The sequence below is a fragment of the Prionailurus viverrinus genome, chromosome A2 (assembly GCF_022837055.1).
Source record: "Prionailurus viverrinus isolate Anna chromosome A2, UM_Priviv_1.0, whole genome shotgun sequence".
In the NCBI taxonomy this organism is placed as follows: domain Eukaryota; kingdom Metazoa; phylum Chordata; class Mammalia; order Carnivora; family Felidae; genus Prionailurus; species Prionailurus viverrinus.
Genome location: NC_062562.1, coordinates 55,336,776 through 55,360,493, shown reverse-complemented (window position 1 = coordinate 55,360,493; position 23,718 = coordinate 55,336,776). Strand labels below are relative to the sequence as shown.

General features: G+C 56.9%; 1 protein-coding gene across 4 annotated transcripts in view; it reads left to right on the top strand.

The window, feature by feature from the left end:
* Positions 1-8,069, top strand: part of FBLN2 (fibulin 2) — an 89,332-nt gene extending 81,263 nt beyond the window's left edge. For all 4 annotated transcript variants that reach the window (XM_047849039.1, XM_047849038.1, XM_047849036.1 and 1 more), the window contains 4 exons: positions 268-384; positions 906-1,034; positions 4,466-4,589; positions 7,168-8,069. In XM_047849039.1, coding sequence (XP_047704995.1) covers positions 268-384; positions 906-1,034; positions 4,466-4,589; positions 7,168-7,525 — 728 coding nt within the window. In that variant the 3' untranslated portion in view covers positions 7,526-8,069. The remainder of the gene's footprint in view (positions 1-267; positions 385-905; positions 1,035-4,465; positions 4,590-7,167) is intronic.
* Positions 8,070-23,718: the final 15,649 nt, after the last annotated feature.

Sequence of the window (23,718 nt, the reverse complement as noted above, 5' to 3'; positions counted from 1 at the left end):
CCGGGAGACCTGAGCCCCATCTTTCTGTAGCTGCCTCCTCAGGCAGCAGGCTGAGACTCTGCCAGCAAGCCCCGGCCCCACCCCTGCCTCGGCTGCATTCCCCCGGTGGGCTCCTTGCCCTTTCTGGGGTCTCTGGTTCCCCACTGGCCCCTGAGAGGGGCTGGAACAAGTGGCTTCCCAAGTTAAGGCTCCAGGTCAGCTGGGGCCCTGGCCCTCACTGCTGGGCTGGGAGGACTGTCCCTCGACCACAGGCTGGTCTCCCTGCAGACGTGAACGAGTGTGAGACCCGGCGCTGCAGCCAGGAGTGCACCAACACCTATGGCTCCTACCAGTGCTATTGTCGTCAAGGCTACCAGCTGGCCGAGGATGGGCACACCTGCACAGGTACCCCTCCCCTGCCCGGGGGCCCCCTGACCCACTGGCACGCCTTCCCCTGCGGGCCCCCAGAGGCTCCGTGCCGGGCGGGGACACGCGGGACACACACAGGCTTTAGCGTCACATCAGAGCTGGACTCTGAGCCCTGCGATCTGCTCGGCTGCGTGACCCGGGGCCGGAGCTCCCCAGCCCTGACCTCAGGCTTCTCCGCCGTAAAGTGGCGGTGATGGTCCTGGCCTCAGCGAGACGGAGGCTGCGCTAACAGACCTTGTCCAGGCCTGTGCCTGGTAACTTCTCAGCCCTGCGCCGATAGCAGCAATGATGGAGCAGCCCCAGGGAGTGAGCACTGGAATGGGAGTCCCGTTTTGCTGTGTGGGTTTTGGCAACTCTTTCCCCCTCTCTGTGCCCTGTTGTCCTCATTGGTAAAATGGGCCCCTGGGCTCCGGGGCTGTGGCAGGGCCAGAATGACTGTCAGTGGCTGGGCCCTGCGGGTACAGGGGCTTCACGAGGGGCTGACCTCTCTCTGACAGACATTGATGAGTGTGCTCAGGGAGCCGGCATCCTCTGTACCTTCCGCTGTATCAACGTGCCAGGGAGCTACCAGTGTGCATGCCCGGAGCACGGCTACGCCATGACGGCCAATGGGAGGTCCTGCAAGGGTAAGCAAGGGGTCCCTGCCCCACCAGTGCCTCGGGCAGGCTCTGAGCAGGCCCAGAAAGCCTTACACAGCTTGCTGTGCGATGGGAGCTACGACACCTAGTGCATAAACGGGGAATGGCCGATGCCGCTGGTGGCCACGTTAACTGAGGTCTGTGCCCGGGATGAGGAAGGAGACAGTCTTCTTCTGTTTGACTCACTTTGGGCTAGTCTTCCAGGCTTGGGCTCTGGGCCCTCTCCTGGGGCAGGGACAGGCATCCTGAGTGGTGGTCCTAAAAGGCGGGTGAGGAACCTGGAGAGCAGCCTCAGGGTTGTAGCTCAGGGGTTGTAATGTCCATCCGCAGGCAGCTACGTCTACTAAGCTTGGATGCAGAAAGACATTGTCCCAGCCGGAGCTATGCAGAGCTGGGTAGGGCCACACGGGGCTGGGGAGGGGGGGACTTCCCGTCACTGGGGATGTACAGACTAGGTGGGCAGTCACCTGCTTTTGCAGTTTGCAGCTACTTCCGTGGATGGGAACCAGGTTCTGTGACCTCTAATCTTCCTTCTAAGTTGGGAAGTCACGATTATAAGTTCGGTTCCATTGGGACTTCCTGAAGCCACCGAAGCTAGGCCTGGCAAGCCAGCTGGGCAAGGTGGAGGGCACTGGTCACCTCTCTTCTGTCCCTGCTACATCTGTAGCCTCCATCAGGAGGTCAGGTGAGACGGGGGCCGCACTGCACATGTGATAGCCTTTGCTTCCCCTCCAGATTCTCTTGCTGGAAAAGTCTCCGTGCTGTCACAGGCTGGACAGGGACAGAGCACGGGTTGGTGGTTCTGCCTGGTTATGTCCACTTCCTGAGTCACCAGTGGTATCCACGTCTATAGCCCGCTGACCTTCAGATCTAAGGGGTGACCCTCTTTGTGCTCCCTCGTCCTGTTGTGACTCAGGCCAACCACTGAGGTCTCACGGTTCCAGCGGGAGGATGGGAGCACAGCCAGCAGAGAACAGAACCTGCTGGTTAATATGTCACAGTAAATCCTGCCTCTCTTCAGTGGTCAAAAAAAAAAAAAGGACAGAAAAATGTGAAAGAATTGAGACTCGGCAATGTGTTCTAGAAATGTGTTCCGTGAAGGAAGGGCCGTGACTCGTTCTTTGGCACTTAGGGCAGTGCCCAGCACACAGTAGGTGCTTACTGAACGTTCAACCACTCACCTGAATGGAGAGGCAACTACTCCTGATACTTAGATGCATTTTTTCCAGTCTCATTATGCCAGTATAGATACGTGTGTGTGTGTGTGTGTGTGTGTGTGTGTACATACACCCCCTGGGTATATGGCATTGTCCAGCTCTCCCTTTGGCCTGACCTCTCCGAGAGAGGCTCCAGGGTCAAGGGCCCCGCAGATACGAGCGGCCTGGAAGCACTGAGGGGCGGCGACCCCAGGCTCACAGGGAAGTCCTTGGTAGCTTCCTGTGAGCGTGGTGAGGCCAGGCTACAGTGGTGCTGACCCTTGGCGCTCCTCCTGCTCACTTCTAGGCATCTCCATCAGCACTGGGTGGGCAGACAGCAAGAAGCAGCTCCCTCCTGCTTCCCGCCACACCCCTGCCCAAGCTCAGGTCAGGACTTCCTGCTCCCATTGTGGGCCGCCCAAGCATAGCTGGGGCCAAAGGGGAAGAGCAGAAGGCCCTCCTTTCATGTGGATTCAGTTAATGAACCATCAGGACGACAACCGCGCCCATCCTGGTCCCACTGACTCCTGCCCTGTTTTCTCCCACTCGCCTTTGCGCCACCCTGGGAAATGGGGATCGTGACCCAGTTTGCATAGTAGGAAAGGGAGGGAGGCTTGGAGAGGTGAATGAATGTCAGCTGATCTGTCGCCACAGGGGGTGGTGGCCCACAGCCTGGAGTCTGGGACGGGTTGGGGGTTCAAGCCCTGAACCCTGAGCACACGTGAGGGTGGGAAGTGGCACCGTTCCTGCCTCGTGGGGTTGTGGGGACAAGTGAGTGAGTGCAGCAGGGCCTCAAGCAACGGATGGACGCCAGGCAGCAGACACGGGATGCAGCTTGGCTGCCGTTGTTGTAACTGCCACCGCGTGGCATCGCATTTGGACCCCTGGCTTCCGGCCCCAGCTGCCTGCTGACTGCTGTGCGACCTTGAGTAAGGCTGTGCCCCTCCTGTGTCTGGGGAGGCCCACGACCCTCACCCCACAGGCCTGGCATGAGGATTGAGTGAAGAGAAACCCCTAAACTGGATCAGTGTGGAGGATTGGAGAAAGAAACCAGAAGCTTCCCAGGGAAGCTCCTGACAGGAACTCTGCTCCCCTCACCCCAGGGGCAGCCCTTGTGGGGCCCCCAGGGGCCACGCTGTCTGAGCTGAGCAGCTGGTCTTCACGGACGGGATCTCCGGAACCCATTTATTTTATCCTACTTGACTTACAGGTTGCCTGTGCAACATGCGTGCACGCACACACACCCATGGGTGCTTCTCTGAGCATTTGTCAGATACGTATCCATACGTGTGTGCGTGTGTGTGTGCGTGTGTGTATTTCAGCATCCTGAAAGGGCCCTCCTCATATGCCTGTGGCTGTGATTCTGTGTATCTCTGTGGGTATGCGTGAGCATATGGGTGTGCTCAGCCATCTGCCTGTTTGTGTGTGTGCACGCAGGGAGTGTGAGCACGTCTGTGCGGTGTGGGGGGGGCATTCGTCGCCGTGCATCTTTGAGTCTGTATTTACAAGGGATGGGGGGGTCCCTCACTTCCATCTGGCCATATGTGTGGAGCACCTGCTGTGTCCCAGGCACCCTGCTGGATGCTGGGGACACCACAGGACCAAGAGGGACACACACCCCTGGCCTTCTGGAGCTCACACTGAGGAGGGGAAGGCTGGACACAGGACATACTAAGTAGTGTGTTTCAGAGCAGGACAGGAAGTAGAAGGAGAATGAAATGGGAGGGGACCACTATACGGTGGACGGGGAGGGTATCCTGCAGGGGGTGGCCCTGAGCTGAGACCCAAGAGATGAGAAGGAGCCAGCCATGGGAAGATGTGGGGAAAGTTCCAGTAGTGGGAACGGCATATGCAAAGTCCCTGTGGTGGGATAGGGGTCAGGGTGTTGGAGCGGCCCAGACAAGCCCCATAGGGCTGCAGCCTAAGGAGAAGGAGAGAAGCTCTGATGGAGAAGGGCCAGAGGGGCCTGTGGTGTCCATGAAGGGACTAGGTTCTTATTCCGGGAGCATGGGAAGCCCTCAGGAGACACAAATGATTGTTTTTAGAGCAGGGTCCTCGGCCCCTGGGCGGGTACGTGTGGCATAGGGTGGTCTGGGAGCTGTGTGCTTACAGTTGGGATGAGCTGCCCTGAGACCCGGGCCTGCAGCATGGGCCAGGGCGGTGTGGACTCCTGCCCCCGGCCGGGGGACCCCACTCCTCACCCTCCTCTCCCCCACCGCCCAGACCTGGACGAGTGTGCGCTGGGCACCCACAACTGCTCTGAGGCCGAGACCTGCTATAACATCCGGGGCGGCTTCCGCTGCCTGCGCTTCGAGTGCCCTCCGAACTACGTTCGCGTCTCCGAAACGTGAGTGCCCCCGCCCGGCCCCAGGCCCGGGACCCCCGCGCCTGTCTCGTGCTGTCCGGGGGAGAGGCCGTGGCGCCTGCCTCTGCCCCCCCCCCCGCTCCTCACAGGCCCCGGCCACTGGGTCTGTGGTCTAACCGACCACACGTGGTACAAGTTAGAAGCACCTTGCTCAGGGTGTGGAGAGCAAAGGGAAGAAAACTCGCGGAAAATCTCTGCTCCTGCGTATGCGTGCGCATGCACACACACACACACACACACACACACACACACACACACACACAGAGTTGCTGTTGTGTAATGCATTATCCCAACACTCAGCCTCTTTACAGACAAATGGCTGTTAGGGTCAGGAAGCTGGCAGCAGCTTAGCTGGGTGGTTGCAGCTCAAAGTCTCGTGGAGCCGCGTCATCTGAAGGCTTGACTGGGGCTGCAGGACCCTGCTGCTCGCTCACGTGGCTGTGGGCAGTAGGCCTCAGCTCCTCCCCGCGTGGGCCTCTCCATGAGGCTGCTTGTGATGTGGCCTCCCTTGGCACGGGTCATCAGGAAAGCAGGTGACAGCCCTTTGTAACCTAATCTAATGTTAGAAGTGACATACCATCCCTTCTGCCGCTGGCCACACAGCTCGCCACTGCGAGAGGTGGGGTACCCTGAGGAGGGACCACGCGAGGCATGACCATCAGGAGGCGGGACACCCGGGACCATCTTACGGACCGGTGACCACACTTCTTGTTGATAACTTCTTAGCATTTTGCCATACTTCCTGTCCTTTTTTTTTTTTAATTTTAACATTTTATTTATTTTTGAGAGAGAGAGAGTGTGTATGAGCAGGGAAGGGGCAGAGAGTGAGGGAGACATAGAATCCGAAGTAGCTTCAGGCTCTGAGCTGTCAGCACAGAGCCTGACGTGGGGCTCGAACTCATGAACTGTGAGATCATGACCTGAGCTGAAGTTGGATGCTTAACCGCCTGAGCCACCCAGGCTCCCCTTTCTTGTCCTTTCTTTACTAAACATACGTTCTTATAGAGTGCTTTTGTTTTTCCTATAATTTAGTTGTTTCCCACTTTATTTTACTTTGTAAGGTATTTTCCAGATGTACATTTTTAGAATTGCAAACGTGACGTCCGCTTTTAAAACTATCTTAACAACAGGGGCGCCTGGGTGGCTCAGTTGGTTGAGTGTCCAACTTCAGCTCAGGTCATGATCTCACAGTCTGTGGGTTCAAGCCCCGTGTTGACAGGCTCAGAGTCCACTTCAGATGCTCTCTCCCCCTCCTCTCTGCCCCTTCTCTGTTTGTGCTCGCTCTCTCAAAAATGAATACACATTTAAAAAAAGTAGTTCAACAACAAGTGGGCAAGGCCAAAGTTCTTGCCCCTCCCCCCCGCCTTGCAGCCAAATCTAATGGCTGCTGAGCGTGTCCACCTTCCCTCTTAGCCTGGCACAAGTTTCTCCCTCTTAGCTGTCTCACGTCTGTGCGGGCGGCACGCCACGAGCAGTATGGATGCGTTCATGATTCCCGGCTGCCCTGCTGGCAGTTTGCCGTTTTTCAGCACCACATACACCGTAGCATCCATGTGATGCGCGCTGGGACATTTAGGGGAGTGTGGCTGGGGCGGCCTGGACAGGTAGCCTCCCTTCTGTGGGTCTTGGTGGCCCCGTCTGCAACGTGGGGATGAGAGCAGCGCCACCTGGGGGCAGGCACGCGTATGAGATGAGGAAAGACGGTGAGTTGCAGCCTCAGTCACTTGTGGCTGGTGACGTGGTGGTTGTCGTGGTGCCTGTCGCGCTTCGCCGGTTGGGGACCTCTGCTCAGAGGATCCTGTACAGCTGCTTGCTGGGGCCTGGTGCCTGAGCAGTGTCCGTTTTGGAAGCAGTGAGCTTGTAGACGGTGATTTAGTGGCTCCGAGAGTCAGGAAGGGACAGAGGGGTGCTGTGCTCAGAAATCGAGGCCCCCGGTGGCTTTGGTGGAGGCTTACCCCCCATTTTCACTGTTGCGTGGCTTGGCCGAGCCTCCAGGCTTCCTCAGGCGGGGGGTGAGGTGGAGCCCCACGCGGGCTGTTGGCCCCGGTCTGCTTCCCCTAGAAAAGGGCAGGCCGTTCCGAGTGAGGAGAGGAAATGGCTCCAACGGAGAGTCAGTTGCAGAAGAAAAGGAATTTGGAAAATGATTAAAACCATCAAAACGCTGTACCCGGGGAAGGAATCTGTGCAAATGGCAAGCGTGCGAGTGCAAACAAGGCGGACGAAGGTGGGTAAGAATGAAGGGAGGGAGGAAGAAGGCGAGTGGGGGAACACACGCATGACCGAGGGCTGCTAACACACCGTGCCAGGCCGATCGCGAAGCCCTGCGCGTTTATTAACTTAGCCCAGCCAGCTGGCGAGACCACGGGCTAGTAGCCCGTCTTACAGATGAGGAAACTGAGGCCCAGAGAGGTAAGGTGACTCGGTACGCCGGGGCTGGCCGGCCCTCAAGCCCGCGTCTGAGGCCTGCGCCGTGTTGCGGATGGTCGGACGTCAGGGGCGGGAAGGCGCGGACGCACACGAGCCCCCGGGCCCGCTGACCGAGCCCCCGTGCATCCCACAGGAAGTGCGAGCGCACCACATGCCGTGACTTCCTGGAGTGCCAGAACTCGCCGGCACGCATCACGTACTACCAGCTCAACTTCCAGACGGGCCTGCTCGTGCCGGCACACATCTTCCGCATCAGCCCGGTGCCCGTCTTCGCGGGCGACACCATCTCCCTGACCATCACCAAGGGGAACGAGGAGGGCTACTTTGGCACGCGCCCACTCAACGCTTTCACGGGCGTCGTCTACTTGCAGCGCTTGGTGCGTGAGCCCCGGGACTTTGCCCTGGACGTGGAGATGAAGCTCTGGCGTCAGGGCTCCGTCACCACCTTCCTGGCCAAGATGCACATCTTCTTTACCACCTTTGCCCTGTGAGACGCCTGCCCGCCTGTGCCCGCCTGAGCGCCCCGCGGGGGCCACGGAACCCCAGGATCCTCCTGCTGTGTCCCTGCACCAACCCGTGCGCCCCCTGCCGGTGCACACCTTTCCGTGGTTGCTGAACACCGCATGTGTGGGGCCGGGTGACGGTGGTGTTTTTACTATAACTCTGTAAATTAACTTAATTTTGCTGACTCGATTCCTACTGGATTCCTGGGCGTCTCCCGTGCCCCAACCCGAGGGAGGAAGCTTTGAGGGCAGTTCAGGGTCACTGTAGGTGCTCTGTGGGTGGAGTCAGAGGGCCAAAGGCCGAACAGTGACTGAAGAGGAAACACAGCGGCCACGACGCGTTGTTTGGACTTCGCTGGGTGACCTGTCCCCAAAGTTGATATTCCATCTCATATCCCACTGTGATTTGCTCTTTACTTTAAAAAAAAAAAACCATGTTAAGTGTTTTGTTGAATTGTAGTACGTGCACATTGCAAAAAAATATATTCAAATAGTAACAAAGGGTTATAAAGTGAAAAAAGAAAAAAGTTTACTTATTTTGTAAAGTGTTTGCGTTTGACGACCGTATCTGCGTGTCTCAGGGTTCCCCAGCCTGACCCATGCGTCTGTTGATCAGGACCTTCCTCGAGGCCTCACTCAGGGAGTTTGCCCCGAACCAGGAGCTCCCTTGGGGGTGAAGGGATCGCAGTATAAATGCATGCCAGCTTTGGGATCCTTCTTATTTTTCTACTCTTCCTTTTCTTCCTCCTCCTTCCCCAAATGTGGACCTCTGCTGGTTTGTCACTCGGGATATCGTCTAGAGACTCCAGGACTGGTCCTGGTCACGGGGGCCTGAAAACATCAGGTCAGACAGAGGATGAGAATTCATCTTTTTTCTCCCATGTAGGTTTCTGGGGCCTTGAGGCTGGGGCAGAGGAGGAGGGCTGAGAAGGGAAGAGACAGGCCCAAGGCCACCCGGGTGTCTGGGCCCAGGTCTGAGACCCCCACATGCACCTTTGCTGCCCCCCTTGGCTCTTTCTCTAAGCCAGCGGATTTCAGATGGAGGCAGTGTGTGACTCCAGGGGCCTTGAACGAGATGTGGTGGGTGGCAGGTGGGTGGCAGCCAGCATTGAAACACCAGAGACAGAATCACAGTGCTCTGTGCCTGGCAGTGGAAGGAAGGCTTGTGCCACGGAACAGCAGTGCACATGTCTCTGTGTGTGTGTGTGTGTGTGTGTGTGTGTGTGTGTGTGTGTGCATGCGAACGCATGTGCCACACGGCTCCAGCCATGCTGCCACCTGGGAACCCCCACCGCACGGCCAGATGTTCTCATTCTTCAAGGCAAGCTCCCAGACCACATTTTGATGTAAAATCTTCCAATGTAAGATGCGGCGATTATTTAAACGTTTTCAACAGTGGGCATGAGCCGGTCTCAAAGCTGGTTGCTGTAAGCCTGCCGGGGAGGCCTCACTGTCTCATGGCCTTTCCTCCCCTCCCTGCCCCCCTTACTGGCTCCGTCCTCAAGGGAAACCAGGGCTAGTGGCTGTGTCAGGCATAGTCACTTAGCAGGTGGGGACCGGCAGGTGCCAGGCCCCCACTCAACAGGCAGGTTAGGGACACCAGCAGGGGCTAGGGCAGCATCTGGCTGGTGGCTGCTGGCCCTGTCCTACACGGTTATGTCTTCTTCCCCCAGCTCAAGGGAGACTCCCTGTGCACCCTCGAAGTGACATCACCCCTCTGGGCTGCAGTTGCATCATCAGTGGAGGGGAGTGCCCGCACTTTTTCCCTCGCGGGGCTGCTGTGCGACCCGCCCACAGGATCTGACTTGGTGCCTGGCTCCCCCGGAGGGTCTCAGCAAGATTTCCTTCTGACTTTAGAGGTTTTAAGGTTCAGCGATTCTAGAATTCCACGTCTGTGAGGAGTTTGAGGAGCAAGTGCGAGGAGCAAGCCATAGTTTGAGGGACTGTCTCTACAAGACTGCTCTTGCTTAGGATGCCGGACACAGACTTGGGGGTCCCCGTGACCACCCTCAGGTTCGTTAATTCACCTGAACAACTCGGGGAAGTGCCAAGTCCAGGATGATAGCCTTGTTACGACAAAGGGGTATGAGGTAGAATCATCCAAGGGGAATGATGCATAGGGTAGGAGGGGTCCGTATCCCCAGAAGGGGTGCCTCTCCTGGTGTGATGGGTTACAGTTCTCACACAGGGTGTTCCCAACCAGGAAGCCATTGGTGTCCAGCACTTTTTTGGAGCTTGGTCATACTGACAGCACGGCTAACCTTTGGTGCCCAGTCCTTCCTGGAGGTCAGAGCCATCTGGCCTGCCCCAAAGCCCCCATTATGAGTCACATTGTTAGACTGTCCAGTGCCCCATGTCCCCAGGCCATGCCAGTCCTGTCGGGACATTCCAGGGGCCTAGAGCTCACCTCCCAGGCGCTGAGGGCTCTGCCCTTAGGTAAGCCGAATTCTAGCCCCTGGAGCGGTCATGTTTGGGCATCTGCGTGTAGACTTACTTCTCTCACCCCCTGATCTGCCGCCGTTGGTACCTCAAGATACGCTTGTGCAGAGCTGTGAAGCACAGAAATGAGCTAGCGGTTAGCCAGATTCAGCTGTTGCTCAGCCCAGCTGTTTTCCTCCATCCCGAGGAGGCTGTAACTCAGCGTTGCCACCCGCAGGGCCGTCGATGCCGCATGGAAACCCACCCACGGTGCGGGTGCTACAGCGTGTCCAGCGGGTGGGTGAGGCCCGGCTGATAAGGCTGGGTCCCACGCTGTCATTGACACCTTGCCCAGCCCATTGTGTGTTGTAGGACTAAACGTCTCCCAGGTCGGCCCTCTCGGGTTGGCAGCTTCCGTTCGACCTTGGCAGGTTCCAGAGGCAGGAGAGGGCTTGGCTTTGCCCATCGGGTATAATCGAGCTAAGAGACCATACCACTCCCTCCAAGCCTCTCCTGAGATATTAACGTAACGCTGGATAAGTGGAATGCTAGGGTTCCCTCACCACATAACCCATTCCTTTCTTCCCCCTCAGCTACAACGCCCTTTCTCTCCGTGTGTATGCCACTTCTTCCGCCTTTGGAAGGGACGGCGGGTTCGGCCACCGTGCTGGTCTCCGCTGCGGGCACACTTCAGATCAGCCGGCTGCAAACTCAGAGGTCCTGTGACCACCCTCAGTTTCGGTAACTCTCTGGAATGACTCAGAGAACTCAAGAAAGTGTCTTGCTTATATTCACAGCTTTATTGCAGCAAAAGGATACAAATCAAAGCGAGCTAATGGAAGAGACGCACAAGGCAGAATCCAGGAGTCTCGGAGTATGGGGTTTCTGGTTACACTGTCACTGTGGCCTCCCGGATGGCATTACCTCCTCCTGGGCTCAATGTGTGATAATCCCCACAGACCATCACCCAACAGGAATGCTCACAGGAACCTTTGGAGTCCGGAGTTTGTATTGGGGCTGATGGGTGGTTGGGGCGCGCAAAGTCCCCGGCACAAGGTGGCAGCACCATTGCTAATGACGTCACCCGGAGCGTGTGGTCCCAGCGGAGGGGATGCTGCAGCAGGTGCGATGATGCACGCATTTGAAAAACATGAGGGAACCATGCTCATAGAGACAGCAGAACTGGCCGGTTACTGCTAGATTGTATTGGCCTGCAGAGGGACAAGGAGAAATCTGGGGCTGTTAACAGGTAATGGCTGACGGTGAGGCAGAGCCCTTCAAAGGCAGCTTACGAAGAGGCACCTGCCTGCTGCAGGGGAAGGACAGACACCCCTGAGTGGCAGGCTGCAGACCTGGTTGATTGTGGGAGTCACGGAGCTCCAGGGACATTTGCTGCTCAGCCAAGATCAGTCATGGGAACCCACAGGCCCCAGGGTGAGAAACCCGAGGCCTTGAAAATGGAGGGAAACTTCTGGGCGTTTGACCCTCTGGAGATGCGGGGGGGGGGGGGGTGCTTGCCGCTACCCTGCGAGGCAGCCCGTGCCCCCTCAGGAGCCACCCTCACCTCTCCTGGCTGCCGGGCCAATAACTCGGGTTAAATCCCAGCATAACCTGGCAGGAGATGTGCTGGACTTGATAAAGAAGGAAAGAGATTGCACACCCAAGAATTGTAAAAACTCCAGCAGGTGCTGAGAAGAGCCATCCTGAGATGGATTTTGAGGGTGCTTGACCAGCAGAGCCAGAATGAGAGGCTGGATAAGCAGGACTTCACTGAGCTCGGGGCACTTTTGTGGGACACCTGGGCAAGGAACCCGGGGGATGGGGCATACTCACTGCCAGAGTGTCTCTTCGCGGCCTGGACTAAACTGATGGCTGATTCCGAGCCGTGGCAGAAGCTGCCAGCTTTGGGCGGGGCTGCAGCGGGAAAGGGGTCTGCAGCGGGTCCGGATAGACATGCAGGCGGCCTGCCCACTTGGGCCAGATGTGTGTTCATCTGGGCCCTAGTGGAGGCCACACAGTCGACCACAGGCACCACGTGGCTGTGCGTCTGGAGCCACTCACTCCATGCTGGGTCTGTCAGACCCACCAAGTCATAAAGTTGGATGAGCCCATCACAGTCCACCGTCAGGTGGAAACATCCACGGGTCAGCCTGAGCAGGACCAGAGGCGTGAGCGGGCTCCACGAGCAGGCGGTTCAGACCCCCGTGTCACCCATGTTCCAAGCCTCTCCCCTTTGCCTTGTGGAAGTTTCTCTACAACCAGCTGGAAGAGGAAGAAAATGCCAGAGCTTGGTTAAAGGAACGGTCAGCTCAGTACAGGTGCGAATTGGAAACGGATGCACCTGCCTAACAGCCACATCCAGAAGTGACCTGGGAAGACAGCGGACAGGGAGCATCTTCCCAGTGGGTGGTGCTGTGGGCAGCATCCCAGCCAGCCACTTTGTGTGGAAGAAGTGACCTGAGGTGAGGCAGGGTGGGTGGTGGCCGTTGACGGGCCATCTGGCCAGAGGTCTAGACACGAAAGGGCGGGATGACTGGAGGCAGGGGTTCTGGGTGGAGGCCTGTGGGTAGAGAGGTGGGAGCGGGCACAAGTGTGAGGATTTCTGCGTGACACGTTAATGCCGACGGGTGCGTGTCCGCCGGGGAAGGATGACGGCCGGCCAGGAGAACAAAATGGTTCATCCGGGCGACGTTAGCCGGTCTTCACGACTGGCCACCCTACATGAGCACACAAGTTTTGAGGTCATGTGCCTCTGAGTACAACAAGCATGAACGCGGAGCCCCCGTTCGTCTCTCTTCCACAAGGAGACCAACGGACCACTTGGTAGCGAGGTGACTCTGTGGTCCCCCTTCCATTCTGGGATAGATGGTTGCTCAGCAAGAAGCATCGTCTGGAGGCTTACAGAGTATGTGGCCCTCCGGCACATGGCGCAGGGGAAGAGCTGAGACACCGGCCCATGACCAGGGGACCCACGGGTCATGTGCATACCGCATGACCCGGAGGCCGCCAACCTCACAGAGTGTGGGAACGGCTTTCTGAAGGTGCAAGCGGAGTGCCAGCTGGAGGGAAGCAGGCTAACATGACGAGGGTGGGGGCACCCCGTTAAATCCGAGACCCCCTATGATGCTGTGTCCCCAAGGAAGGGTAAGCCGTCTGGGATCCGAGGCAGCAGAAGAGGCCTTGCCTGCCACTGAGTGGTTTTGTCTTCCTGTCCTTGCAACTCGGGGCCCCCAGGGTTGGAGGTCCTGGTCCCTAAAGGGGAACACACTTTTCCCAGGGGGAACGGCAAAGGTCCCATCAGCCTACCCGTGACAGCCGCTGTCCAGGTGCGTTGCTCTCCTCATTTGCCCAGGACGAGTAGGTGATGAGTGGGGCCTCCACCCTGATGGTGTCTTTGACCCTGGTTAGCAGAGGGGGCAGGGCCGCTTTGACACAGCAGGGCGGGGAGGGTATGTGAGGAGCCCCGACCGCCTCAGGAGCCCTTGCGCCCCTGCGCCTGTGAACAGACGCACGCGGCAACCCCAGACAGTGACAGGCATGACGGTCAAGGTGCGAAATAGCAAGCTATCTCGGGATGTGGTTTGGGTCAAACCACCAGCTGAGCCCCCAACTCCTGAAAAAGGTGTGAGGGGACTTTCTGATGGCAGAGGGAGGAGGGGACGAGTATCGGCGGTCACCTGTGGGCCAGCCCCAGTGACAGGAGCTGTGGTCACCCTCCTCACCTCCCTTTTCTGAGTTTTCCTGCCACACAGATGGGCTCACCAGACCCTCTGTGTGGAGAGGGAGGGCGCCACGAGGATATGCCTTGCAGACCTCCAAGTATGGGTGTGTAAGTGACCCAAGACCCCAGCTGCCAAGCTTTCTAAAAAATGTAGTTTTTAATTATTTTTTAGAGAGAGAGAGTGAGCACAAGTGGGGGAGGGGCAGAGAGAGAGGGAGACACAGAATCCGAAGCAGGCTCCAGGCTCCAAGGCGTCAGCGCAGAGCCCGACGCGGGGCTCAAACCCATGAACCGCGAGATCGTGACCTGAGCCGAAGTCGGACGCTCAACGGACCGAGCCACCCAGGTGCCCCACCCCCACCCGGAGCTGCCAAGCTTTGCAAGCCGTTGCCATGTTACAAGAACACACACTTCCCAAGGGATGCTCCCAGTAGGGGCTGGGCTTTGCAGGGATACTGAGGCAGGCGCCTTCCTGATGTCCTCTGATGGATGGCCGACCGGACAGAGGGTCCCCAACAATGCTGTTCAGCTTCCTCAGACTGATGGCGTCAGGGATGCTTCCACTCGGCACTTCCCTCTCCCTCTCCTTCCCCCGGGTTCTTGCCCAGACCTCTCCCCATTCTCTATCTCAGGCACTTCCCCTAACGAAGTCCTGGCACGTTTAATCCTGTCTTGGCATTGGTTTTAGAGCTGAATTCGTGCACACACATGGATGGATGATGCTGAAGAGGCGATAGTTACTCTGTGATGTCATCTCTGTCGCAAACCGATCCTAGCCAAAAGGTTCAAGGGACCAGGGGAGAGAGGCACTAGGCTTACGCTAGGGTTTTTGGGTTATGTGAGTCTATGTGAACCCCTTTCTGCATAAACTGGTTTAGGTTGGGGTTTCTCTCACTCACCACTTAACGGCCTGTGCAGAAACCGGGGCCGGGAGTGTGGTGTTAGAAAGGGGAAGCCCCGAATGTGGCTGAGTGATGGGGAGAGGTGGGGGTGCCCCTGCCGTGGCCCAGAGATGGTACTTCTTGCCATCTGGTGGTGGTGAAGGCGCTGGACGGTCCGCCTGCCATATCACCCAAGGTCTTAGAAGGAAAAATAAGGAGGTCAGACAGCAGCGGGCACCTCTTTCTGCTGTCCTTGCGATCCCACAGCAAGAGACAAGCTGAACCTGAAGTTGATCTCATCATAAAGCACCCAAGGGTACGAATGTGATGGGGATTATTGTGGCTGTTCTCTGCCTCTTTCTACCGTGGACATTAGGTATGGAGGGTGACTTACGGCATGAGGAGTTATACCCACATTTCACGGCCGCCAAAGAGCCGAGGCTCGGGCTCAGTGGTGCTTGGCTTTGATGCTTTCGATTGATGTGTGAGCGTGTTTGGGAGTTTGCAGAGGAAGGAAAGTGTGTATAAAGCTGGGAGGCCAAAGGGGTGGGCTTTTCAGGGCATCTGCGTTTGCAAACCCCCGGCTCTGAGCACAGCGCCTCACTTTCTGTTTGGGACTCCCTGCCCGACCTTGGAGTCCGTCTGTGCTCGGCCTCGACCGATTAGCACCTGTGTTCCTGCTACGGTGATTGGTTCCAGGGTGGGCCCCTGATGCAGTCCGAGAGGCAGGAAGGTGCCGTGAGACCTTTCCTGGGAATACCGGGCTGACCTTGAACCTGAGGGGCCATCAAGCCTGGAGCTGCTGCCCCCATGTTGCTGCAGGCCCCATGTTGCTGCAGGTGAATGCTGAGGCAGGAGCCAGCCCTGCTAAAGGCCACCAACAGTCCCCACGGCAGCACCTGAGCCCCGAGCCCCACCAGCCCTGTGGTCCCAATGGCCTTTAAATTTTCCTGTGATTACTTTCTTTTCTGCATAAACTAGTTTGGTTGAGTCGTCTGTTAAATGCAACAGGAAAATCCAACGGGATGCTGTAAAAAGTGGGGAAGGGTGTGCCAGGTAAGGGGAACAGCATATGCAAACTCCCGAGATGGGCACAAAGGCTGACACGCCTGGAGACTGGGTGAGGAGTGCAGGGAGTGACCGAAGGCTGGACAGGGAGGCCTCGGCTAGGGCTCTGATCTCATCCAGGCGGCGTGGGGCGCTGTGGAGCCCCTGTGGGGCGGGGACAGGGCCAGATTTGTGTTGTACAAACATCCCCCTGGCTGCAGTCTGGAGAATGGATTACAGGGCTCAAGGCAGGTCCTTAGAGGGGTCGATCCCTCTGGGGAGGTAAGCACCTTGGTGGGTTAAGGCCTCTGGACCTGGTTTTATCACTCCAGCCTTATCTCATGCCCAGGCCCCTGTCTTCCTTACCTCTAGGACAAGCCAGTGACTCACTCACCACACTAGACAAGCCTGCTGGAACTATCTTAGCCAAAACTGGTGACATTTAAGCTCCTGTTTTTGTTTTCTGCTCTTCTGCATGCACTTTGCCCCCCCAGACCCTGGGGATAGGCAGTTCATGGCAGTGTGTCAGGTGGAGGCCAGCCACCCTGCAAACACACACACACACACACACACACACACACACACACCTTCCAGCAGGCCCCCTGCCTGCCCCCTGACCTCCCTTCTGAGGCTTCCTGGTGCCTCCGGGGCCCAGCTGTGCTCAACCTGTCTCCCCTCTCTGGGCAGAGCCAACTAGAGACAGAGGCACCCGCACGGTGGTGTTGGGAGGGGTGTCTGTGCCGATGTGCCGTCACAATACTTACCTCCCTCCTGGGACCCACGAGGGATGGCCGGTGTGTCTGTGCACAGAGGGCCATGCAGGGAGCGCCAGGGCCACTGGCCTTTCTGTTGCACTGATTTTCAGACCTTGCCGGGAGGGCTGGCACTTGCCCACACGCGTGTCCCTGGGGTCTGGGTCTGCATCCCCATCCTGCCCTTCCCGGCGGGGAGGGGCAGAGAGAGAGGGAGACACAGAACCCAAAGCAGGCTCCAGGCTCTGAGCTGTCAGCCCGGAGCCAGACCTGGGGCTCTAACCCACGAATGCGAGATCACTACCTGAGCTGAGGTCAGATGCTCAACCCACTGAGCCACCCAGGCGCCCCAAACCCTCTATTTTAGAGTAGTTTTAGGTTTACAGAAAAAGTGCAAAGACAGTGCAGACAGTTCCCGCACACCTCCCCGCCCAGTTTTCTTTATTGTTAGCGTCTTACGCTATTCCACACATTCGTCATAATGAGTGAGCGAACACTGATACGCTTTTATGAACTGAAGTCCGCCTCTCGTTCAGATCTCCTGGGTTGTTAATCAGTGCCCTTCTTTGTCCCCGGACGCCACCCAGGGTACCACATTACCGTTAGTCATGGCTCCTCTTGGCCCTGATGGCTTGTCAGACTTTCCTTGTCTGAGATGACGTTGACATTGGAGGAGTGCTGATCGGGTGCATTGTAAGACGCCGCCCCACGGAACTCGTCTGCTGTTTTCCTTACGACTCCACAGGGACTGTGGTTTGGGGGGAGGAAGACTCCGGATGTCACAGCATATCAAGGGTGCGTGCTGTTGACATGACACATCACTGTTGGTGTTGACCTTGACCACCTGGCTGAGGTTGTGTCTGTCGGTCTTTCCCACGTAAAGTTACCTTTTCCCTCTTCCCCTGCTGCCTTCTTTTGTGCGCATATTTTTAATTCTTTGCTGGTCTCGTGTTACAGATGGGCTTCAGTTGCTTAATCGCTTTGCACTCGCTCCGTTTTATTTTTTTTTTTTAATTTTTTTTTCAATGTTTATTTATTTTTGGGACAGAGAGAGACAGAGCATGAACGGGGTAGGGGCAGAGAGAGAGGGAGACACAGAATTGGAAACAGGCTCCAGGCTCTGAGCCATCAGCCCAGAGCCTGACGCGGGGCTCGAACTCACGGACCGCGAGATCGTGACCTGGCTGGACGCTTAACCGACTGCGCCACCCAGGCGCCCCTACACTCGCTCCGTTTTAAACTGTTACTCTTGTTGCTGCGTGCGTCTGGCCTGTTGCTGCAGAGCCCTCCGGGGGCACCCCCTACACCCCACAGTTTACCCTGTGACAACACCCAGGCCACCCCTGGGTACCGACGCCCCAGACTCTGCCACCGCGAACGTCCACGTCCTCATGCCTCTGGGGCCTCTTTCGGGACTTCTCAGGACAGGAAACCAGGAGTGAACTGCAGGTCACGGGGCGCCTGCACCCCTATTTTGGCCACATTTTGTCACGCTGCCTTCCAGAAAGGCAGCACGTCAGCCTCTGTCCCCGTGGATGACCTCACTGTCCGACACAGGCCAAGCTACGGGGTGAGCAGTGCCGTGGCCCCTGTGGGGGTGGGGGTGTCTGAGCACCCCACCGGGCATCCAAGGCCTGCTTTATCCGAGTCCCTGAGCTACACCACAAACCAGGGCCCCGTCCGGTGAGCCTGGGCCCATGTGCTCCATTGCTTGGTTGAGCCAGTATTTCACATCAGCTTATAGTTTCCCAGGGTAAAGCCGTTCTCTTAAAATATCTTGATGAGGCAGCCCCTGTGGTCCCTTAAAACCTCATGGTGTCCGTAAAGATCAAAGTCCGCTTTTCTCACAAGAGCCAGCCTGTGATGGCCAGGCAGCCTGGCTAGAGGTAGTAAGTGCCCCGTCACAGGAGGCATGCAAGGTGGGCCTGGAGGGTCAGGACACAGGATGGAGCCTTGAAGTTCTGTCTTGCCAGATCCCATGGTTTTGTTAGGTCCCTTGTCCTCCCCTCCCTGCTGCTGTGCAGCCAGTGGGATAAAGGCGGCTCCTTCCAAAGTTTTCAGCTGAGTTCTGGCATATCTGTGGAGCAATGGCGCCTCCTGGTGGCTTCAGCCTCAGCCCACGCTCTACCTCCAATGGAGAGGGATGGATGGGGACCAGTGGGCATGAGGGAAAGGTGTTTTTGATGGTAAGGAGGACCGTGATACCACATGGACACACTAGAGGCTCTGCCCATGGCCCAATGTGGCTGGGGGGAAGGGCATGCCAGGAGTAGTGGCTCGAGGTCTGGGGGAGGCCAGATGGGAAGAGCTTTGGATGCTGAGTGAGGAATGGTCCTCAAGGGGACATGGCCTGGATGGCGCCCTGACTTCGGCAGAGTGGTCAACCCTCCCTTTGAACAGCAGGTGTGTCCCTTGCCCCAAGGCTGTGGTCGCCCTGGGGTCTGCTCTTTTGCCTCGCCTGTGGGACCAAGAATTCCCACCCATAAGAATTTTCCTGGCAAATGGATTTATTGACCTGGCCGGGCCTGGACTGCCGTGGACGGGGCCACTATTGACGGCCAGTTGCCGTAATGGTGGAACTGTGGGCAAACTGCACCACCCAGAGAACGGACATGCCTCCGTTCCACCAGCATCTACCCGGCAACCCCTGCCAGGTTTCAGCCTCTGTGCTTAGAAGCTCTGCATTGCTAAGATTTCACTCTACCCCTCTACAACCAGAAGGGAGGGCTTCTGTTCCTATTTTACAGAAATGGAAACTGAGGCTTAGGGCATGTGACTTGCCTAAGGTCGCATAGATTCAGGCCCAGGCGTTTCTGACTGCAAAAGCTCAGGGCTCAGGAGAACGAGAAGACAAGTGACAGACCGGGAGATAATATTTGCTAAAGATATCACTGATAAAGGACTGTTATCCAGAAAATGCAAAGGGCTCTTGAAACTCAACAGTAAGAAAATGAATAAACCGATTTAAAAACGGGCAAAAGACCTGAACAGACACCTCACCAAAAAGGATATACAGATGGCAAACAAGTATGAGAAAAGATGCTCAACATCATATGTTATTAGGGAAGTGTGAATTAAAATGAGATAGCGCTACACATGTAGTAGAGTGGCTGAAATCTAGAACATCGACAATACCAAATGCTGGTGAGGATGCGCAACAGTGAAAACCCCCATTCGTTGTCGGAAGGATTGCAAAGTGGTGCAGCCACTTTGGACGACAGCTTGGCAATTTCTTAACCATACCAAATATACTCTTAACCGTGTAATTCAGCATTCACCCTCCTTGGTATTTACCCAAAGGAGTTGAAAACTTATGTCCACGCAGAAACCTGCACATGGATGTTGTGCTTTATTCATAATTTTGCCCCAACGTGGAAGCAGCCAGGCTGTCCCTCAGTAGGTGAATGGGTACATAAACAGTGGTCCATCCAGACAATGGAATTATTTAGTGCTAAAAGGAAATGAGCAATCCAGCCACAAAAGACACGGAGGAACCTAAGATACATATTATTAAGTGAAAGGAGCCAGTCTGAAAAGGCTATGTAGTGTATGATTCCAACAATATGACATTCTGGAAAAGGCAACACTAGGGAAACAGTAAAAAGATCGGCAGTCACCAGGTATTAGGAGTGAGGGAGGGATGCCTAGAAGGGGAGCCCGGAGAATTTTTAGGGCAGTGGAACTACTCTGTATGATACTTTTAATGGTGACACATATCATCATACGTCTTCAAAGCATGTACACCACCAAGAGTGGTCCTGTCTACTGTGGACTTGGGAGATGATGACGTGTTGACATAGATTCATGGATGGGTGTTGATGGTAGGGGAGACTGTGCATGTGTAGGGAAAGGGGTACATGGGAGCTCTGCACTTTACACACAGTGTTGCCGCGAGCCTACAACCACCCTGAAAAACGGTCTCTTAGAAACACAACAAAAGAAAAACCTCATTGTGTTGCCTCACCCAGACTCCAGAAGCTCACAGTCTGCTGGGGAGTTAGACATAGAAACAGGTACGACCATTTGCACAGTCACTGCGATGAGAAGGAAGCCGCAGGGGGCTGTGGACTCTTAGAGGGGCTATTACACTCGCATCAGAGAAGGCTTCCTGGAGGACGTGCTGCCTCCAGTGGGTTTTGCCCAGTTTCCCACGTGGAGAAGCAAGGGCGGGCATTCCAGGGAGGGGAACCCGCTGGCACCGAAGTGAGAGGTTTGGGGAAGCATCGGAAGTTCTCAGGCGCGGAGTGGAGACGCAGCGGTAACTCCCCAGAGGCGGGCCGGTGGACTCTTGGGTGCCGTTCCCTCCAGCCTCACAGATCCCGCCCCAGGTTGAAGCGAGGTCTGGGCTTGCGGAGGCTGCCGCCCGCTGAGCGCGTATGCGGCGACACCTGGCGTTGGTGAGCGGGACTGCAGGCGGCCGCGCAGGCGTGGACCGGGAGAGTCCCTAAAGGGGCGGGGGAGCTGGGGCAGAGGGCTAGAGGCTCAGCATCCCAGGGCAGAAATCAGGGGATCTGTGCCTAGGGATGCGCAAAACCGACATCTTTTGTTCGTTACTAACCTAATGGAGTTGTAGAGTTTCCTTTCCTTATTCACACAGGCAGCAGACCCACAGCAGCATTAGCTGTGTTCACACCGCCTCTCGGATTGTCTCAAAATATCATCGAAGCTCATCAGTACTTTGAAATTACCGTGGGTGTCAGACCTGCTGCCAGACCGTGCTAGTCACTGTGTTAAGAAGGGAGCCCACATAATGCCATATTATGGATTTCCTTGTAGTATTTTGATAACCGTAATTTCAGTCTAATTGGCGTTTAAAAGCTTACAGATGCCCCCATACGGCCAAAGACGTTTCTGGCACACACACAAACGGGCATGCACACACAGAAACACATGGGCACACACACAGGTATACACAAACGTGTGCATGTATACACACAAACACAACACGTGCACACACAAACACACATATTTGCACACGCAAGGACACAAATTTGCACACAAATTTGCACACAAAACAAATTTGCATATGTACACACCTACTTAGCTGAGAAGCCCTCTTAAGAAGAAAGGCTACAGCAGTGAGTGTCCGTCCAGTGTGAGGCGGCCGTGCATATAATTTAGCCCCTAGGTCTGTACACTTGAGAAAGAGGCACCACTAACAGTTAGGCAGGGACGGCAGCTGTAAAGGAACTCTCACAAGCACACCAGCTCAAGGGCTACCCTCTATCTGGGGCCTACAGTGGTATCTGTGTCAGTGGAGGTGTCTGTGCTTGTGTTTCTGTGGCCGAGTGGAAACTCGGCAGGGAGCTTCCGGTGGGGGGGGGGGGTCCGCCGCTGTTCTGGTGGCAGGGGTGGGAGCGTGTAGGGGGGGATGCTGATCTCTGGTGCCTGGGTTCTGGCAGCCGCCTGACCTATAGCCCCTTGTTCAGCCCAGTCTTTCTGGCCTCCGGAGGAGACCTTGCCCGGGAGTGCCCAGGGCTAGTGAGTGGTCTGGGGGGGCGGGACTGCCCTGCCTCCCTGCCTCCGCTGAGAGAGGCAGGTGGGCTACAAGTGAAGCCTCCTCGCCTCACCAAACTCATCCTCCTTTCTGTGACCACCCCCATTTTACAGATGTGGAAACTGAGGCCCAGAGAGGTTCGGTATTTTGCCCAGGGCTGCTCAGGTTGTCTAGCCATGGATGATGAGGGGCAGGATGCCTGGTCTTTCTGAGCCTCAGCTGTCTCCACCTGCCATGTCAGGAGATGTCTGAGGCTGACCCGGCAGACGAGGCCCTCAGCTTCGGTCTCCCCTGTGTAACTCCCGCCATGACTCCCCATTCGCCACAGCATCAGGTCCAAGTTCCTCAGTCCTGCGTTGGGGACCCTGACCTCTCCGGCCTCATCACCCATCACTCTCGATCTGTTCCCTGCGCTCCAGCCACCCCAGCTGCCAGCCCTTCCCAACCCCCTCCAAGCACCTTTGCACCTCCATGCCTCCGCTATTCTGTTTCCTGTGCTGGGAGTGCCTGGCGAACTCCTACTCGTCTGGACTGCCCCCAGAGAGCTGGCACCTCCTTGCTCCGGCCCCCGCTGCCTTCACACATCCTTGCAGGGTAGCCCGTAAATCTCGGGATTTATGCGGATAAACGGCATTTCTGGGTCTCCAGCACTTAGCGCCAGGTGCAGCGTAAAGGAGGCACTAATGAATGTTTGCTGAGTGAATAAACGAACATACTTGTGCATTCCCCACCCCCATGAGCTGCTTGGGAGAAAGGCTGGGGCCTTTCCAGCTATTCAGGTGGTAATCTGAGTTTGTCCAACTGTCTGCTGAAGGGAGGAGCAGGGCGGAGTGGTGGTGACAGCGGCAGTCAGGGTGGGGGGTCCTCGGCTGGGGCTTGTCTGTGGCACTGCCACCAAGTAACTGAAGCATCTGCCCTAGGTTCCTCTCTGTAGGCACCTTGCGGGGGCTTTGCTGCTTCTTCCACACAGGCCCCTGAGGGTCCCCAGTGGGGCTCAGCCCTTGGTGGTTCTCTCTCTCTCTCTCTGCCCTCAAAGGTCACTGCTGGGCGAGGCCTCATCCTCTCCTCCATCCGTGTATCAGGTCGGAAGCTCAAGGCTGGTCCGGCCCGACCGGGGCCAAGGTTTATGAGCTGGTCCTCCCCACCCCAGCCACTCTGACCCTGTGAAACACGCCAGGAAGGGTGGGGACAGGAAGGGGACAGTGGGTCTCTGCGTCGGCCCCAGGGCGCTGTCGGCCGAGTCAGGATTTATGCCTTGATGTTCCCACCCCAAGAGCTGGGGGCCTGGAGGAGCTGGCCAGGAGGGGGGCAGGAGGAGCAGAGGCACTCTGAGACAACCGTCCCCTTGCAGACTGGGCCCAAAGTGAACACAAGTCACCCTGTCAGTGCCGTGGGACGGGAACTCTCCGGGCAGGCCCACCCAGCAGCCGTGGTGAGGGGCAAGTCTCCGACCGGTGGGGCCTGAGGCCAGTCCAGCCTTGGTCTCACTGACAATGGCTAGGACGTCCCGCCTCCGGGAGCTTCAGTTTCCTCAAGCGTGGAAGGCATAAGGGGCGGTGTGTGCTCACTGACAAGTGTGCACCGGCAGGGGGCACCAGTAGTTCGGGTCTGCCTGGTGGCCCTCCCCTTCTTGTACCAGCCACCCCTACACTGTTAACTTTGGGGGAGCTCCCCTCACCCCCGAGCCACAAGGCCTTAGCTACACCATCCCCCTGCACCACTGCCCACCCGTCCCTCCAGGCCCCGGGAGTCAGAGAGGAAGCCCCCTCAGCAGGGCTCTTCAGGAGCCACAGTGGCAGCTCAGATGGTGAAGAAGTAAGGGGAGAGGTTTGCTGGCTTCACCGGGAGTTCCAGAAGTCACAGTG